The sequence below is a fragment of the Rattus norvegicus genome, chromosome 4 (genome assembly GCF_021556685.1).
Source record: "Rattus norvegicus strain SHRSP/BbbUtx chromosome 4, alternate assembly SHRSP_T2T, whole genome shotgun sequence".
Lineage (NCBI taxonomy): Eukaryota > Metazoa > Chordata > Mammalia > Rodentia > Muridae > Rattus > Rattus norvegicus.
The window spans coordinates 181381946-181401718 of NC_141537.1; the positions used below are offsets into that span (position 1 = coordinate 181381946).

The window sequence follows — 19773 nt, forward strand, 5'->3', positions numbered from 1 at the left end:
CAGAATCCCGGATCCACTCCTCAGATCTTTCTCGGCCAGTCTGAGGAGGCCTGCTCTAACTCAGCTTCTGACCTCTGACCTCCGACCCAGGAGAGTTACCCATGATGAAGGCAGGTAATGGTCATGAAGAACTCAACATGAGGCTTGGCAGGCACAAAGAAAGTATTGGAGGACTTTGGATGAGGATGTAAGAGTGGTTAGTATTAAGTTTTTGTTAGCTGTAATGCTCTGGTACAGCGAGACTTAAAACCTTGGGGGTGGGTCTATGCCCCTGACCATGGGTTCCCTCCACTCCCTTAAAGAAACTCTCCTACGGGGGTTGGGGATTTAGCTCAGTGGTAGAGCGCTTGCCTAGTAAGTGCAAGGCCCTGGGTTCGGTCCCCAGCTCTGAAAAAAAAAAAAAAAAGACTTTAAAAAAAAAAAAAAAGAAACTCTCCTACGATGAATTCAAGATAGACCCTGTTCTGCTGACTTGGGTTTAAAGTGAGTAATGATCAAGGTGCCTGAGAAGGCAGACGCTTGGCCAAAGCAGCAGAGGGAATCTCTTCACAGGCTACACTGGCAGGAGAGAGGGGCTCGCACCAGGTCACTGCTCAGCAGCTCCCCTCATGAACAAGGTAATCACAGAACCTGTGCGACACTGTCTGCATTTTTGTGTGGTCCCCTAGCTAACCACCACCAATTTCCAGGCCCAACTTCAACACTTGTGTCACCCCAGCCAAATTAGAGCTGCTCCTCTTGGCCTAAGAACACAGACAAGACTCGCTGTGTCTAGGACATGAAAAAAGGTTTAACAAAATATTTACATTCAAGCCAAATACCCCAATAACCTCTCTACCTGAACCCTGGCTGGTCCCGTGCCCCTTCCTCTTCTTAGGTCCCACTGCACTGGCCTCATTGCGGCGAGCCGTGAGCCACCTGGAATTTTTCAAGCTGGTTCCACCTCCTAGAATGGTCCCCTCCGATGGGAACCACCAAGTCCATGCAGTCTTTCCTTAGAGAGGCCACTTCTGCACCCTCTGGCCTAACCTAACTTCATTATCTTTTTACAGGCCTCTTGGAGATGGTGCTCTGAAGAGATGCTTGCCTCTCCGTTTCTGCTTTTCACTTTTGCATTTGGCTTAATATGCAGAGGTGACCAGATCTGGCTTAGGGCACTGATTGTAACCCACAAGTTCGAAATCAACCTCGGCTCACATGGTCCGGTGACCCTGTTTCTCTTTTCGATGCCCAGGGCCAGGCCGGCCTCTTTTTTTTTTTTTTTTTTTTTTCTTTTTTTCGGAGCTGGGGACCGAACCCAGGGCCTTGCACTTGCTAGGCAACCGCTCTACCACTGAGCTAAATCCCCAGCCCCCAGGCCGGCCTCTTAACTGACAGCTCAACTTCTTAGCTGAGCCATGAACCAAGTGAACTAGTAAATGAGACAAGAGGGAATCCTGACATGGAAGAATTAAACATTAAAATTAACAGAATTAAAATGCTGCTAGATTACTTTTCATTGTTGTTGTTGTAGTAACCAAAGGCCACACAAGTGAATAAGTGATTCTAATAAATTTTTCACAGCTCCCTTGGTCCTGTACGCTTTAATTGTTTACAGGAATAAAGTAAGCTAAGTTTTCACGTTCACCTGAGTGAGAATGTTTTGAGAGCATTTCCACCTCTCACAGCCTCTTCTACTGCAAAACTTCCATCAATGTTACACTTTTGATTCCTGTTGGGGGAGCTGTCCAAAGAAACATCTGCTCAGCCTAACTTTCTACTCATTTGTTTCTTCTTTAATCTCATATTTCTCTTTACCTCGGAACCAGGCAGTCAGCTCTCTGCAGAGTTGTGGCGTCAAGTTCAAAAAGGGACGCGATGTCATTTCCGTGCGGGACCGAGACCAGCGTGTACATGATCTTCTCCCCTGCCTGGCGTTTTTTCTTTGAGGTTGGAAGCTCCCCGTCTCTCTGCGGAAGAGGTCGGAGGTGACTTAGCATCTTCAGATTCAGTTTTAACTGTTCCAGCTAATCGGGGCATAAGTGTGAGCTTGACCACCATTCCTTCACTGGGTTATGGGGATGTCTATTCTGAGTCACCCTTCAGAAGATGGGGGCTCACTGCCTTTGTAATGGTTATGGGCAACCATGCAGCCCATGTTCCCAGGAGGGGTGAGCATGCCCTTAAGTACAAGAGTTATGGCGCCTTCTGTGGTGGCTCCATACCTATTTACAGCATAATGATTTGACCCTCCGCATTTAAGTGAGTCACCAGAACTCTCTAAATGCTACAGACTCAAGAACACACACACAGGACCAATGAATATATGAAAACACGCACAACCCCACTAGTTGTTGGGGAATATAAATCGAAACCACAGCATAGCATAGCCTCCCACCTGCTAGGGACACCATGGCCAAAATCCAGAGATGAATGGACGAAGGTGTAGAGAAAGGGTGGGATGGTACCCTGTGGGTGGGATGTAAAATGTCTAGACACTCACACCGCAATGGTTCTTTTCAAAACATGTATTTAAAAAGCCCGCTAATTGGGGTTAATTAAAACAAGCCGCTGCAAATTATTAACAGTATTCGAGGCTTGTGGCTTCATTGTAACTACATAGAACACACGGAATGTGTCCATCTGCTTCTCCAACCTTCCCATTGGCCCTTGGAAAATAGTTCTATACTATAGAGAAAATGTCTACACGTAAATAATTTCACAACTGCGTGTGTGGAGGAGCACATCCGACATGCCTGCGTGACTTTTACAAGAGCCTCGTTGGAAGCTTCCTGCTTCGACTCTTCCCACGCTCTGGCTAGTTTACTTAACAAACTCTACTTCGTAAACAGTTTGGAAGTAAACATCAAGACTGCCCCTTGGAAATTTTTAGGCAATTAAATATGAATAATGCGTTATGAGCGTACCAGGCACCTAGAAGCTGTTTTTCTAAGCAGACTCTGCCCTTGAGCCACAGGCTGGCAAAAGGCAGGATGGAAGTCTGGCCTCGCCGCACACCTCGAGGGTCTGTCTCCTTCACTTCTGCTCAGAAAGCCTGCATGGCCCTGCACGTAGGCACTGTACACTCACAGAGTGCCTGTACTCCTCACCCTCAGAGACTAAAGGCACAGAGACATCATTGTCCGGAGCCTGCAGTCACCTTGGATTCCAAGAGAAACTCACAAAGGACACACAGTCCCGTACCAATGAGGGTATTCAGCTACACGCTCAGCAGAAGTGATCGCTTTGTGGGAACCCATTGATGCACTCAACGGTCACGTCTTCAGACTCCTGTGGAACCTGGTCTGAGAGAGCGGTAACCAGACGGAGCCAGCCGTGGTCAGGGCTACGCAGTTCCAGCCCAGTCTTCCCCTATCTAGACCCAAAGCTCCTGTCAGGACCCCGGGGACAGCCGAGCTCACTGGTCTCTTCCACCTGCTCCTCTTCCCCTGTGGCCACACTGAAATTCCCTCCCTCCGCCCTTCCCTCTCAGTCCTCTCCCACTCGGTGATGTCAAGCCCGGCCTGTCAAGGCTGCCAGAGTCGCCAGAAAACCTCAGTTACACACGTAATAATGAGTGTAGCTGCAATAAACAAGAAAGGCCACCCTGCATCTTTACAGCATAAAGAAAATCCTATCCGAACTCATGAGCATTGTGGATTGCGCTTATAAAACTCTCGATTTTTAATGGGGAAAAGGGACACAGGAACTGTAGCTCCCTGCAGAGAATTTTGGGAGCATCATAGTTAGCCTGACATCATAAAAATGGAGGAAGAACCAAGGGAGCTGAAACAGGAAGAGCTCTATCTATCTATCTATCTATCTATCTATCTATCTATCTATCTATCTATCTATCCTCTCTCTCTCTTTCTCTCTCTCTCTCTCGCTCTCGCCCAGCTTAGGAGCTTGGGTCTCAGAATGCCACCTGGTCACTTACCAAACAGTCATGTTTCAGATAAGTTTGTGTATGTGTGTGTGTGCCTGTGTATGCGGAAGTATGTGTGCATGTTCTCATGTGTGGGTTCAGGGGTGTGTGTATGTGAGTGTGTATGTGAGTGCGTGAGAGTGTATGTATATATGAGTATGTGTGAGTGTATGTCTGTGAATAGGTATAAGTGTATATGTGAGTGTATGGGTGTAGGTGAGCATGAGTATGTGTATGTGTGTATATGTGTGTGGCTATGTGAATGTGTGTGAGCATGAGTGTGTACGCATGTTCTCACATGTAGGTGTTATGTATGTGTGTGGATATGTGTATGTATGTATATGTGTGTGAGAGTGTGTGTATGTGTGTGTATGTTTGTATGTTTGTATGTATGTATGTATGTATGTATGTATGTGGGAATGTTGTGTGTGAGTGTGTGTGTGTATGTATGTATGTATGTGGAAGAGTGTGTGTGTGTGTGTGTGTGTGTGTGTGTCTGTATGCCAGAGGTCAATCTTGAACCTCATTTTTTGAGACACAGTCCCTCACTAGAAGTTAGATCTTAACAGGTAGGCTAGCTGGGCAGCAATCCCCAAGGACCAGCCTGTCTCCCACAACCCTGGAGTGGCAGGCAGGAACCACCACAGCCAGCCATTTCTAAGTGGTGCTGAGGTTGAACTCTGGTCCTCGTGCTTGCAAAGCAAGCACTTGACTGAGTACGCTGTCTTCCAGCCCCGGACAGCATTTTAAAAAAAAAAAAACAAACAAACAAACAAAAAAAAAACTGGGAAGGAAAAGCACAGGTCTCCAAGGCTGTCCAGGAAGGACCTGCTCTTATGCAAAGCTGCAAGGAAGCTGATAGCTCTGCTCCTGCTCCAGCCCCCCCTCCTGGGGAGGTATACTTCAGGGCACCCCAGAATACGTTTGTGTTGACTCGTGGCAAGCCACTGACTTTAGGTCAAACATCACCTATCACATTGGCTGTACTGTTGGAGCCTGAGACATGCAGGGAGAAGGCCCTGTCTGTTTTTTGGAGCTGAGATACAGGCTACAGGAAGCCGCTACATCACAGGCATAGCTCTCCCCTCCCTCCTCTGCCCAAGCTCCAGCTCTACTTGGGGAAGCCACACCTCCCAGGAGCCTACGAAAGCTGCAAGGACTTTCTCTATCTCTGTAAGCCTCCTTCCCAGAGCTTCCTGACAGATCCTTTCTGCTTTCTGGGGCCTCACATCTTACTGCCAGAGAGCCTGAAGTGAAACCCATGGCATCATGAAGGTCTGACCAATCCTAAAACCCCGTCTCCAAATTCCACAGAACAGTACTTGAATGTATGTTTCCAACCATCTCCCTTTGCTAGAACATTCCCATGGATACAAACACGCAGGTCTTGTAGTTGGCCACACGGGAGAATTTTGACGCTCAGAGGACATCTGACAATTTCTGGACACATTGTTGGTTGTCACAGCTGAGAGCTGGGGTGGGGTGAAGCTGCCAACACCCACTGAGATGAGATCAACAGTGCTGCCATCACCCTGCCATCCAGAGGGTGCCCCACTACCATTGAGGGAACACCCGCTACAACTTGTGCAGAGGACACCCCACTACTCATACAGGGAACACCTTAACACCAGCACAAAGAATCGTCTGGTCCACTATGTCAATATTGCAGAGGCTGTGAGACCCCAGCCTCAGACACAGAACCGCCTTCAAAATAAGCAGATTCCATGCCACATAAACATGGCAGTGTTTGCTCATAGGAATGGAATTGCAGAGAATTAAAAAAAAAAAAATCCCCTCTGCAGAGCCCTCTGAAAGATGTGGACCTTCGAGAAGAAATAATGACCCTCAGGTTCCCAGCTGGGCTTGACACTTCGCCAATGTTTACTGGCAGGTGCCCAGGGAAGCTGTACATTCATAAGATCGGAAATAATGCGCTCCGTTGTAAAGTGAACACCGCAATTTGGTCTTAATGGGAGCCCCGACATACACCGCCTCATTTCTGCAACGCCATGCATTAACCTCTGAGGCTTCAAAGATGGAAGGCGACGTCTTGATAAAGGTTTCTGAATTACAGGAAAAAAAAATATTAGTGGGTCGTTAAGCCGCCAACGAGGGGAATACTGAGAGGAAAATCAGCATCATCTCCAGCCGTGTTACTGGAACTCTGCATGAGAGGAGCCGGCGTTCTGTTTTGGGAAATTGATCTCTGTCACAGGCTGCAGATCGACTCTAACAGCCCCTCTCCTTTCCTTTTCAGACAGAAGTGTAATTACTGCAATGTAGCAAACAGACTGTAACAAGCAGCCGCCCTGCGGGGACTGCTCCTTCACGGTCTCAATTTTCTTTATGCTCAAACTTGGGGCTTTGGAGACATTGTTGCCATTAAACCAGACCTCTGCTACTGGCCGTCTCTCCCAGGAAACTGGCACAGTCCAGAATGCATCCCTGTGTGTGTTTACAGGGAGTCTGGGGACAAGCTCTCAAATGCAGGAGTGTTCTTCTCAGCTTTAGTGGAGCTGAGGAACCAGGAGGAGAGCAGCCCAGCCAAACAAGGGTCGATTAGTAAGAACGGACGGACAGGCGTCACCCTGTCTACTGCTTAGCACAGACTCCTGTTTCCTATCCGCTCCCTGAAACCCTCCCTGCTCTACACACACAGCCAGCTGCATGGCCACTGCCCACGCAGGAAACAGAGCAAAGTTACAATTTAGCCACACAGTGGGAAGGTTTGGTGGGCGTTCTCTAGGAGAAGCAACTTTTGCCCCAGTACTGAGGACTGAACCTACCGCCGCATGTGTAAACCCTGTATCGTGAGCTATACCTCCAGCCCTTTTTATAACTTTTTATTACATTTAAGTGTTGTGTATGTATGTGCATGGAGGGGGGTGGGCAGATGCCACAAGGCACATGTTAAAGTCAGAAGACAACTTTTGTGAGTTTGTTTTCTCCTACCATATAAGTCTTAGGGACAGAGTTCAGACCCTCCGGCTGAGCAGTAAACACCCAAGAACCATTTCACTGCCCCACCTTTTAGACAGTATTTCCATGCACTTCTGGAAACTGAACCTAGACCCCCACCGCCACCCCAGCCTATTTCCCAGAAGTTTCCATGCCTTGCAATAACCAGTCTTCAAGAGGCAGGAATGTCCCTCAGCACCCCCTGCTGGCAGGGAAGGGAATAGCACCTGAGCCCCGAGCTTCTCTGACCAATTGAGAGACTCTGTCTTGAGGTCCTAGTCTTCAAGGCTGTTAGTAAGATGTCTTTGATTTATTCATGGAAAACATGATGTGAAACATTTGGGGTGTACTGATGGAAAGTCTACTCACCACAGTTTTTCCTTCATTTTGAGCATCTCGATAGTCAGGGTTAAGCTGAAAAACAAAGCAAACAGCTTTAAATTTAAAACGCCAGTAAGAATGTGCTGAGCCTGGGCCGGTAAGATGGTTCAGGGGACGAAGGTCCTCCCTGAAAGCTGGATGACCTGAGATCAATTCCAGCATGCACCTTGTATGTGCTTGCTCGATTTCTCTCTCTCCCTCTCTCCTCTCTTTCCCTCCCTCCTTCCCTCTCACCTCTCTCTCTCCCTCCCTTTCTCTCTCTCTCTCTCTCTCTCTCTCTCTCTCTCTCTCTCTCTCTCTCTCACACACACACACACACACACACACATGAACATGCTTAAATACAACACCAGCAATGGCCCCACTATTGACCTGGATCCTAGACCCAAAGAATTTGCCAAACAAAAGCTGACAGTAATGGTCTCCCTGTCTCAGACAAAGTGTGGTTGGCCAGGCAGAGATCTGTCCTAGCCAATAGATTCATGATCAGAGATGATGCAAAATTCAGGGTGTAGCAGGGCAGAAGGCAGAGGGGCAGATGGAGTAAGGGGCTTTCTAAGAAACACTGTGATGTGGGGAGGGGAGAAGGAGCCGAGGGTGGTGTGCCCACCGGAATCACACTTCATGAGAACGCAGAGACAGCACTCTGCTGTGAAGAAGAGTCAACAGGACCTCATGACAGACAGACAGCTGCCCTGCACCTGAGGATTTAGAAAGGCAACTGAGCACCGTATAAAGAAATAAAAATACGGAACAAAAGTATAATCCGCCCACTCTGTGGCTTCGCTCAGAGCTCACTTATCTGAAGATGGTAGAAGAGAGCTGGGCTGGAGGGATGTCTTCTGTGATGTCATCTGTGCTGTTATACATGGTCACGTGATCTTTGGTTTTGTATTTTTGTTTGTTTCTTATATTCTTCATATTATGATTCTGTATATTCATTATGTACTATACATATATCCCATCACAGATATATATATTTATCTACTTACACACACACAATATATATATATGTATATATATATATATATATGGAGCTCTGTGAATAGTGATCCTCAACTTGGCAGAATCTGGACTCTAAACCTTTGGGCACATCTGTGAGGGATTACTCAGATTAGTTTAGCCTCTGACCTCACCAGTGTGACTTATTGAGGGGAGAAGAGCCCACTAAAGTAAGAGACACCGTTCCTGGGGCTTGATCCTTGACCACCTAAAACTAAGAATCGAGCTGTTTTGACTGTGGATGCCATGTGGCCAGCCACGGCAAACTCCCACCACTGTGCCATCCTTGCCTTGATGGAATGTATCCGGGAATGGGTGAACCAGAATGTACTAGAACAAACCTCCCTTCCTTAAGTCGCTTTTGTTAGAATATCTTATCTAGTAACAAAAATGCAACCAACACAAAGTTAGTCAGACTGTATCTGAAGCTATATCTAAGGGTTACAGTTGCATTCAGGCTGAACTAGAACACTTAGCCCCAGACAATAGTAAACCCCAGCTCAGAACCACGACATGACAGGTGCATAAGCAGGATGTACACGAAAATGGGAATCGGCCCAACTAAGCCCAACACAAAACAACTTCTGCCCCTGGAGGTGCAGCCCATACCTTACCCCAGACCATGCCACACTCTAACATAAGTCACCCTTTCAAGGTCACCAAGTTCTGTAAGGCCTTTTAAAGTTCTGGGCCCTGGGGAAAGTCATCCGGTCCCATTGAACTGGGAGTCCTTATCTACAGAATGGGAGGAGGAACTCTAGGATTGAGCCCCCAGTCTGTGAAGCCTATGACTGAGCCCCCAATCTGTGGACATGTGAGACTGAGCCCCAAGCCTAGGGTGACCCATGACGGCCATAGGTCTTCATGGTCGAGGGTCACACATCCCTGTCTTTGGCTGCTTGTCAGTCACCTCTGTCAGTCAGAAAAGCATAAACTAATAATGTTTTTAAAAAGGAGGAAAAAGATGACGTGTCGGTCACTGTGAGCCTGGCTGGGTTTTCAGTCACCCAGGTGACACCCTCTGTGGGGGCCAGTCTGTGAGAATCATGTGATGTCAGAGTGAGAGAGTGCAGGTCTGAGGGACAGAAGCTACACCCTAAGTGAGTGCAAGCTCTGCTCTCCTGCCTCCTGGAGGTTGCAAGGTGTGAGCCAAAACTGAAAGACCCCACAGGTAGGCTCTTAGGTTGAAAGGAAGATCACCCTGGACCTCAGAGGCTTTTAAGCTAAAGGGAAGATCATGCCACATATGGCTGTTAATTGAGTGATATAAAAATCAATCTTATATGTTTACATTCGACAGCATCTAAGTATAAAAACTGCTGTGGAAAAATATGCTTATTTTGATTCTCAAGTTTTAATGCCTATAACCAGGGGAGGAAATCACTGTGGGGAAATGACCCAAGTTTTAAGAATATTTACTGCGTTTATAAGACAGGGAGATGGCCAAGATCAAATTCAGGGTCCACAGAGCGGTGGGAGTGAATGAGAGAATGTAGTGGTTACTGGCAATGTTGAAAGGTGGCCTTTCCTCATCAAAACACAATTAAACAGAGTGCAATGTGCGGAAGAGAAGGTCAGGTCGTCACAAGAGTCACGCTAGCCGTCCCGAGTCAGATGCAGGATGCCGGCAGCCTTCCATCCACACAGCAGAAATAAACAGACTGAAATCACTCAAGTCCGGGATACATGTTCAGAGTCTTGCTTTCTTCCTTTTGGGTGGGAGTCGGGGACACGGATGGGTTTGTTGCGTGCAGGTGCAGTACTTATGGAGACCAGAAGAGGGCACCAGACCCTTTGGCAACATGAGCGAGTAGCACCAACCACACTGGCGGTCCCGTGGATCAGGGGTCGCCTTCACCTACTTAAGCAATCTGCCCCTGCCAGCTGAGCCGTTTCCCTGGCTGCTTTTCTTTTTCTTCTCCGTGTCGTTGTTTTTGCCTTGGGTTTTTTGGTTTGGTTGGTGTTGGTTTCTCTTTTTTGAGAATGAATCTCCTATAGCTCACGTGGGTCTCAGACTCACTTTAGAGCTGCTGCTGGGGGCGATCCTGACCTCGTGCCTCCCCACTCTCTGTGCATGAGATGCCAAGACTGTCCTCTTCCAGCTTTTTAGCGGTGGGGTTTCAATTAACTGTGTCTAAGAGTATTGAAGTTAGGAAGTAAGGGTTTAGTGCCATCTGGTGGAAGCTTGACCAAGCTACAAACAAATAAGCCAACCCGCTTTCTTCACAGGGCTGTGTGTGTGTGTGTGTGTGTGTGTGTGTGTGTGTGTGTCTGTGTGTGTGTGTCTGTGTGTGTGTGAGTGTGCCTGTGCATGTGTGTCTGTGCGTGTGTGTGTGTGTGCGGTGTGTATGTGCATGCATGTGTGTGTCTGTGTGTGTGCGTGTGCGTGTGTGTGCGTGTGTGTGCATGTGTGTGTGCATGTGTGTGTGCGCTTGTGTGTGTATGTGCATGCGTGTGCGTGTGTGTGCATGAGTGCGTGTGTGTGTGTCTGTGTGTGGGTGTGTGGGTGTGTATGTGTGTGTGCATGTGTGTGCGTGCGTGCGTGCGTGCGTGCGTGTGTGTGTGCGTGTGTGAGTGTTCCACCTTTTTTTTAATTGACACAGTGTATTTCACTGGCTTAGAGCCCTCCTAATGGGCTAGGCCGGCTGGCCATAGAGCCTGGCTCCACCTACCCAATGCTGGGATTAGAAGCACAAGCTCCAAGCCTGGCTCTTTTTAGGCAGGTTCCGAATGTCAGACTCAGGTCCCCATGCCTTCATGGCAAACAGCTTATCCCCTGAGCTCTCCCCGGCCCCCAGATAAGCTACTCTAAAGGAAATATAAAGGCCAGGTGTGGCAGCATGCACTTGGGAGGTGAGGGGAGTATCAGGACTTCAAGTCCAGCCTCTGAAACATGGTGAGTTCAAGTCCAAAGGAAACAAGACCCTGTCTTGCCAAGGCAGAGGCAATACGAAGTCTTTAACAAGTAAAATTATTTTTGCATTCTTTGCTCCGTCTTGCATTGAGAAGCATTCCCAAGCTGTCGCTTCGGTGATTTAGTGCCGCAGTGTGGAAATGTCTGAAGCAGTGGTGGGAAGCAGAGTGTTGCCCTTCCCACAGGGCGGGATTGGTTCCAAGGCTGTGTTAGCTGCTCCTCAGGGGAAGCTGTTCTCTCTCCCACAGGCACTTAAGGTCTCTAAGTCACAACGTCTGCCCAGCTGTGCATCTGTATGTCCACACCGTGCAGCCTGCATCTGCCACCTTCACCTCGGCTGCCTAACCCATGTGTCCCAGGGAAGTGACACTACAGAGACCCAGGGGACATGTCTGTAATCACATAAAGCCTGAACTTTCTGTTCTGTAACTAAGTGCTTATTTCTACATTTCAATGGTGGTTATCTGGCCCTCTGTGTTTCTGGGAAGTTCATCTGCATCAGCTAACACTGTGTAGCCGGGCTCCTGCTGAGTAAGGGACTCTGTGGTCTTGCAGAATAAAGCTCATGTTCTAGCCTCCAGTGCTGTCCTAAGCATTGATGTTTCCTACATTCACCGGAATGTTCTTAGAAGCGCCCGTTCTCCAGTAGCTTGTAACTGTGTGCGCCGGCTACCCAATGGATTGTGGGAGCCCCACAGAAGTGCTCTGCTTGCCTGGTGGCCCCTCTGATTCCTCAACGACCATGAGCTCATCATGTTCATCTGAATAACTTAACTTCGTAGCTAAACGCTGATGTAACGGGCTGCATTCGGGGACTAGGCTCATAAGCAAGACTGTAGGGTTTCTGTCTCCTGTTCTTAGTTTAAAGTCGCCATCTTTAAACTTACTGATCTTAGCACGTGCACCTATACACGTTGATAATTTAAACGTTTCCCAAAGCCAGATGTGTCAGGAATACATGATGGAGCAATCAAACAGTAAAAGCCCGCAGCTCAGTGATGTATGTGCCACGTGGTTCCCACAGTGACCACAGGAACCTAGGGGCAGCAATGGCACCCTAACATCTGTGTCCCCAGCACCAAGTCAGTGCAGTGCTTCCACATAGTGGGCATTCAGTAAGTGACTTTCAATTTCAGATTAGTGTGAGCAAGGATTCCTGGCCTCCGTGTTTGGGGACTAGATAATTATGTCAGGGAGGAGAGGGATAGCTCTCTGTGTTAGCCATCCTTGATGTCCACTCCCTTTCCCAGCTGTGTCAGTCAAATGTCTCCAGATACTGTCAGAACCTCTGACAGACAACATCAGTACAGCAGTTCAAGATCAGCCCTGGTTTATATTTGGGTTTTGTTTAAGGAATTGTTTGTTTGTTTAACTTAAAGGAAAATACAACCTCTCTGACACTGGATCCCCTTTCCTGAGAACAGAAACTTCGTTTGCAGCTGTCATAGCGCCTGTCCGTTCAGCCGCCCGTATCCAGTGAATGCAAACTCAGTGTGAGACATTATCCACACTGGGGAGCTGGGTAGGGGCCCTCCCTTATAAAGAACAAGACAGTCACTGACAGACATACACACCATGCACAGACAGACAGACAAATGTATACACTACACACTGTGATAGAGTAACAGGCTAAGCAGTGTTCTAAGGCACGGCCAGTCTCTCAGCTCCTCCCTCCTCAGCTCACCACACTTTACCCAGCTGACTCAGGGCATTGCCCTCTACAGCAGTTGGCTCACGCCACAGGGTGCTAGCAGTCTGTGTGTCCACGTGTGACTGTGCACGGGATCGGACACTGTTTGGTGTCTCCCAGCGACAGTACTTCCTACGTCAAAGGCCTGCAGATTTTCCTTCCCAAACAGGCAAGTGCCTTAACTAAGCTGCCCTGCTCCACTTTCTCCCTCAGATTATCCCAAGCAGAAGCTGACCCTGCTGGTGCCACAACTCCAGCCACCTGCAAGGTGAAGACAGGATGGTCACGGGTTCAAGTCTAGCCTGGGCTACCTAGGGAGTCAAAGTCAGTCTGCCATTTAGTGAAAATGACATGGAGGTATCACTCACTAGCAGAGTGCCCACCTCTCACAGCCAGGGTTCTGGCTTCAACCCTTAATAACACACAAGCACACTCACACTCACACTCGCACTCACACACACACTCACACACACTCATACTCTCTTACACACACATACACACACTCACACACACTCATACTCTCTTACACATACACACACTCACACATACTCACACACACTCATACTCTCTTACACACACATACACACACTCACACACACTCACACACACACTCACACTCATACTCTCTTACACATACATACACACACTCACACACACTCACACACACTCATACTCTCTTACACATACACACACTCACACACATACACACTCACACACACTCATACTCTCTTACACACACACTCACACACATACACACACACTCACACACACTCATACTCTCTTACACACACACTCACACACATACACACACACTCACACACACTCATACTCTCTTACATACACATACACACTCACACTCACACACACTCACACTCATACTCGCTTACACACACTCACACACACTCATACTCTCTTACACACATACACACACTCACACATACTCACACACACTCATACTCTCTTACACATACACACACTCACACACATACACACTCACACACACTCATACTCTCTTACACACACACTCACACACATACACACACTCACACATACTCACACACACTCATACTCTCTTACACATACACACACTCACACACATACACACTCACACACACTCATACTCTCTTACACATACACACACTCACACACATACACACTCACACACACTCATACTCGCTTACACACACACTCACACACACTCACACACACTCACACACACTCATACTCTCTTACATACACATACACACTCACACTCACACACACTCACACTCATACTCGCTTACACACACTCACACACACTCATACTCTCTTACACACATACACACACTCACACATACTCACACACACTCATACTCTCTTACACATACACACACTCACACACATACACACTCACACACACTCATACTCTCTTACACACACACTCACACACATACACACACTCACACATACTCACACACACTCATACTCTCTTACACATACACACACTCACACACATACACACTCACACACACTCATACTCTCTTACACATACACACACTCACACACATACACACTCACACACACTCATACTCGCTTACACACACACTCACACACACTCACACACACTCATACTCTCTTACATACACATACACACTCACACTCACACACACTCACACTCATACTCGCTTACACACACTCACACACACTCATACTCTCTTGCACACATATACACACTCACACACTCACACACTCATACTCTTACACACACACTCACACACACACACACACAGTTACTTAACAAAGAAACATCAGGTGTCGGTTACAGTGTGAGACATACATTCTCCCCACTGTGGAGAGCTGGGCAGGGTGAACAGGACAGTCACTGACAGACATACACACAGTGCACAGATGGATGGGCGGACACATAAACACACCGTGACAGAGCCTATAGCTGGCTACAAGGACCCTGATGTTGGTGGAGACAGGTGCTGTTCTCTACCCTCTCCTTCCTCTCTACAAGAGAGAAAGTAGGCTGTGTTTCTTAGACTCTGTGCACACTGTGCTGCATGCCCCGTCTTCTTTACTCCATATAACATATATGATCACCTTATAACATATATGGTTGCCTTGATCACACCCAAGGAAATTCAGGCCCAGAGAGAGGTTAGATGTCTCTGTAACGTCTGGTGGGCCGGGGGCCACAGACAAAGCAATTCTTTTCTTTGTACTTCTCTAGGCTCTCTTTGCCACTGTAAATAACCATAAACTCAAAAACAGCTAAGGACTGTGTCATCTTTTTTGACCAGGAATATCTAAAATACATTCACAAAAAGATCATGGCCCTAGTGTCCCCTGCTGGGTGCCTCCCTTTCATGCAATAAAAGGACAATCCCCAACTTGATTTTTACGTAAATGCTACACAAAGCATCAACTGGACCTTGGGGTTCTCTTTTATCGGTTTTGCTTCTCCCTGGGAAGGGCATGGTGAGAGCTGGGTCTGCTCTCCCTAGAGCTGGGCTCCCCAGAAGAACTCTGCATGAAGCCACCCATGGCCACACCCTGATGTGTGCAGTAGTGCCCCCATCCCCCACCGCAAACCCCATGAAACTCTGCCCTGTCTCCTGGCATTTGTGATTCGGCCCATTCCAGTTTCTGGTTGCCCCAGCTTCTCAGGCCCCCAGGCTCCTGGGAGGTTGGTGTCTAAACACGTCACCTCTCGAACCTCTGTTGAGTTCATTTGTGCTGATGAGACCAACATCTCTATCAGCCATACTCAAGGCCCAAACTCCTAAACACTGAGAAGCCTGAGGCCATTAACTCTGATACCTGGATATGTTCTGAGTACCTCAAATTAACTGTAATAAACTAAGGGGTGGGGCTGGTGTGATGATTAAGGTAATGTGCCTCTTTTGCAGAATACCTAAGCTAATTGACTAACTGAATTACCTTATTGATCAATGTGGCACTTCTATCAGTTTCTCCAGGTGGGCCACCGTCCTCACCAACCCTGCAAAGCTGAAATCCTGCATGTACTATTTACGGCTCCTGTTGATTTCTGCCTTCTGGAAACCTCTTCAAGCTCTCTCTCCTTGCCGTCACCAGGACCACCCCCTTGGTCCTAGCCCTCAGGAATGCTCAGTGGTGTCTGCCCTCTGTCTCCTGCCTCCAGCTCTGTGTCTTCCAGGGATTTCACAGCAGCTGCAGTCACACCTGCCCACTGGCACTTTCTGTCAGTGACAGAAGTGTCCCCATCTGGGACACCCCATATAGGATGCTTAATGAGCAAACAGAAATGGAGATAGCATGGTCAGGAAGCCAACTTTTAAATACCATTTCACCTCAACAATATTCACTTTAATTTAGTAGCCACAACACAGTTGTGCTCCAAATACTCCTCCTTAAACGCAAATTCTACGGCCTTCCTCAGTTTCAAAGACAGTTCACAGACAAGCCCTGAGCTACGTTTCTGCTCCTGTCAACTCCCCTTCAATCCTCCAGAATAACCTTCCAAACTCAAACATGTCCACGCTATGCTACAGGCCAGCCTCAGGACCCCGGGCACTTCCTTGTGTGAAGGTAATCTGAAGTCACCTGAGGAAGAGTCCCTTCCCTCTCCAGGGTGAGCCGTAAAAGCCAGCTGCTGCTCGTAATGGGCTGGATGAAGAATCTGGGCCCAACGCCACCTGAGCTACACAACACCGAAAGGGAACAACCATGTCTAGAACACACAGATGCGGGGACCACATACATGAGAAAACCAGCAGCCCAATTCCAGTAGTCATTGTTTGCCAGCTTGTTGCTGTCATACTGAGGGGGGACAGTGGGAGGAGCCAGGGCTTGCATTAGTACGGTTCTCTGCTACTGTGCTATATTCACAGCCTTGGGGTGATGGTTTGGATTTTTAAGTCTTGGTTAATGCTTTCATCTCAAAAATACCTTGAGTGCCAGAGCTGGGGAGAGAGTTCTGTCAATAAAGTACTTCCCTTTCAGAGATAAGTGCCTGAGTCTGATCCTCAGAGCCCACATGGGGGAAAAGGTGGTTGCACACCCAGCCTGGGGTTTGTAGCCCCAGGTCTAGAAAGGTAAAGACATGGGTCCCTAGCCAACCAGCCTGGCCTAATCAGCTAGCACAGTAAAAGTGAGAGACTCTGTCTCAAAAGCCAAGGTGGATGGAATCCTTAGCAGACATGAGGCTGACTGGTGAACTCCATACACAACACACCTACGGGCATACACATCCTCCACACACACATGAACACATACAAACACACACATTACATATACAAACAAAAACATAGTAATTCATGGTCTAACTGTGATGGTGAATTGCAGTGAACAACTTGGTGAGCTCTGGCATCGGCAGAGAGAAGGGTCTCTGGGCACACAGATGGGGGATCAGCCTGAGAAGGCTGAGGTAGAAAGACTTGCCCACTGTGGGCGGCATCATCCCCTCAGCCAGGACCTTGGACTGCATAAGGGGGAGAAAGCCAGCTAAGCAGCAGCATTTAAATCTCTGCCTCCAACCATTGACTGGCTGCTTCAAGTTCCTGCTTCCCTGACTTCATGATGATGGGATCTACCTTTCAGCCATGAGCCAAAAGAACTCCTTTCTCCCCTGAGCTGCTTTTGTCTGAGTGTTTTATCAAAACAAAAGGAAAAAACAAAACCAAAATAAAACCACTGATCCAGAATATCATAGGAAAAACCGAGTTATATAAACTGACCCTGACAAGACAATGGATTTTGCAGAAAGGGGTTTCCTTGTTCATTGTTTCACAGCGGCTAACAGCACAGTGCCCAGGCCTCACCTCTGCAGCTAAGTAGTTCCCAGTTGCAAGATGCTTAAACCTGAACAGGCTGTTCCACTGTCCTGCACCTCCGCGGCATGGATCATGGTGAACCACCTAAAGAGAAGGAGAGTCTCAGTGAGCACATGGTTTCTACATGCCAGCCAGCGAGTGTCGCCAGCCGCAGAGTGCCCTGCCCTGCAGCCCGAGCCATCACATAGAACAACATGGGAGAAAAACATAACTTTCCATCAGTGAGTAAGTTTGTGCCTCACTTGTGGGTACCTCTGCCTCACGCCTGTAAACACTGTCTTAATACAAAGCTCCTATCAGGGGATAGTGGCTCACGAGTGACATCCCAGTGCTTGCGATGATGAGACAGAAGGACTACCCAAGTGCTCAAGGTTGCTTTGTGCTGCACACTGAGTCCCAGGCCAGCCTGGGCTACAAATGAGACTCTGCCTAATGTGTATCATTACTAGGCCACGGAATTGGAAAAGTCTGAGTAAATACCAGCATCAAAGCCAGGCACCCACAGGCTGCCATGAAACCTTACCTCCTTGTCTGATTTTCCTGTTACTTTCTACTTTAGTTACAGTTATTTTCTTGCATTTTTGTCAAGAACAAATTATCTCACTTTGCTACTGCCTCCCCTACTCCCTTCCTTCAAGGTCTCGTGTCTACTTTGGCACTCTCTTTTGCCTGTACCTGAGCAACACACCCTCTGACCACCTTGGGCTATTCCTCTCTAAGACGGGTTGCAAATAAGTTTGCTAAAAATGCTAAAAGTGGATGCTGCCTAGCCTTTACTGTCAACTTGACACAACCTAGATTCACCTGGGAAGCGTGTCCTCAATTCAGGAATTTCCTACATCAGATTGGTCTACAGGCATGTCTGTAGGGAATCTTCTGGTTTGCTCATTGACATAGGAGGGCCCAGCCCACCATGGGCAGCACCATTCCCTCTGCAGGAACACTGAGCTGCACATGAGAGCAGGCTGAGCATAGGCCCCAGTGAGCCAGCAAGCAGCATGCCTCCATGGCTTCTGCTTAAAGCTCCCTCGAGAGTTCCTGCCCTACCTTCCCTTGGGAATGGACTGTGACCTAGAACTGTGAGCCAAACCGACCCTCTCCTCCCTCCCAAGTTGCTTTTCATCCTGGTGTTTATCACAACAACAGAAAGTAGAGTGGGAACAGATAGAAACATTAGTCATTAAATGTGAAATGTGATGACACTTATTTCAGTTCTTCGGCTACAGTGTATTTCATTTGTTTTTTAATCCCAAACCCTGTCAATTTTATGTTATATCACTATGGAAACTATTGCAAAACATATGCCTTCAATGCAAGGAGTGAGAGCCAGCTGTGATTGATTTCTACATGAGGCTGACGCTGGAGGATCGCTGGAGTTTGAGGCCAGTGTAAGATACAGAGTGACAGCTGTGTGAAAGGGACGGGGGGGGGGGGGGGAGGGGAGAAGGAGGGAGGGAGAGAGGGGAAAGGAGGGGGAAAGAAGGAGGTGGTATGTTTGAATTGTTACAGTTGCTGCTGTAGGCTACAGTGTCCATTAGATCTCAGAACTGGCTTGTGCATGGGGACTGTGTATGTCCTATTTTCTCCATTGCTTGGAAAAGTTCCTTAAATGAAAAGCCACATCTTATACCACACCGCCATGTTTAATTAGGGAAAGCTTTCAGAAACATAAACATTCTCTTTGTCTATCACTGAGTCTTGACCCGCACCTCTGGCTAACCTGGAACTCGCTTTGGAGACCTGTCTGGTTTCAAACTTGTGTCTGTCCTCTTATCTCAGTCTGGTGAGTAATGCTCTTAACTATGAGTCTCTTGATTTCAGTAGCATTCAAAGAAAAAGTGTGCACTGCTCTCTGTGGTGATAAGGTCCGTTTCTGCACAGCTTCTGGTCTGAACAATGTCAAGTTCACAATGTAACTTTTTTTCTCTTTTCAACCCCTTGATTTATTTGTTCAGCTTTATGAAGGGTTCCATTTGTGGCATTTTCCTCTCGAGTTGGTCACGGCCACAAAGAGATAATTGTTAGTTCACAAAAATCATTCCGTGTCACAGACATGCCATCAGTGTTGCCCATAACAGCAAAACAGCCTAGTGTATCTTTATCTTTTTATCTAAATATGTGACTC

General features: G+C 47.7%; 1 protein-coding gene across 2 annotated transcripts in view; it reads right to left on the minus strand.

Moving 5' to 3' along the window:
• Itpr2 (inositol 1,4,5-trisphosphate receptor, type 2) overlaps window positions 1-19773 on the minus strand; it is a 377779-nt gene that overhangs the window by 272011 nt on the left and 85995 nt on the right. For both annotated transcript variants that reach the window (NM_031046.4, XM_087659438.1), the window contains 3 exon segments: window positions 1798-1949; window positions 7232-7276; window positions 17637-17732. In NM_031046.4, the coding sequence (NP_112308.2) occupies window positions 1798-1949; window positions 7232-7276; window positions 17637-17732 (293 nt within the window).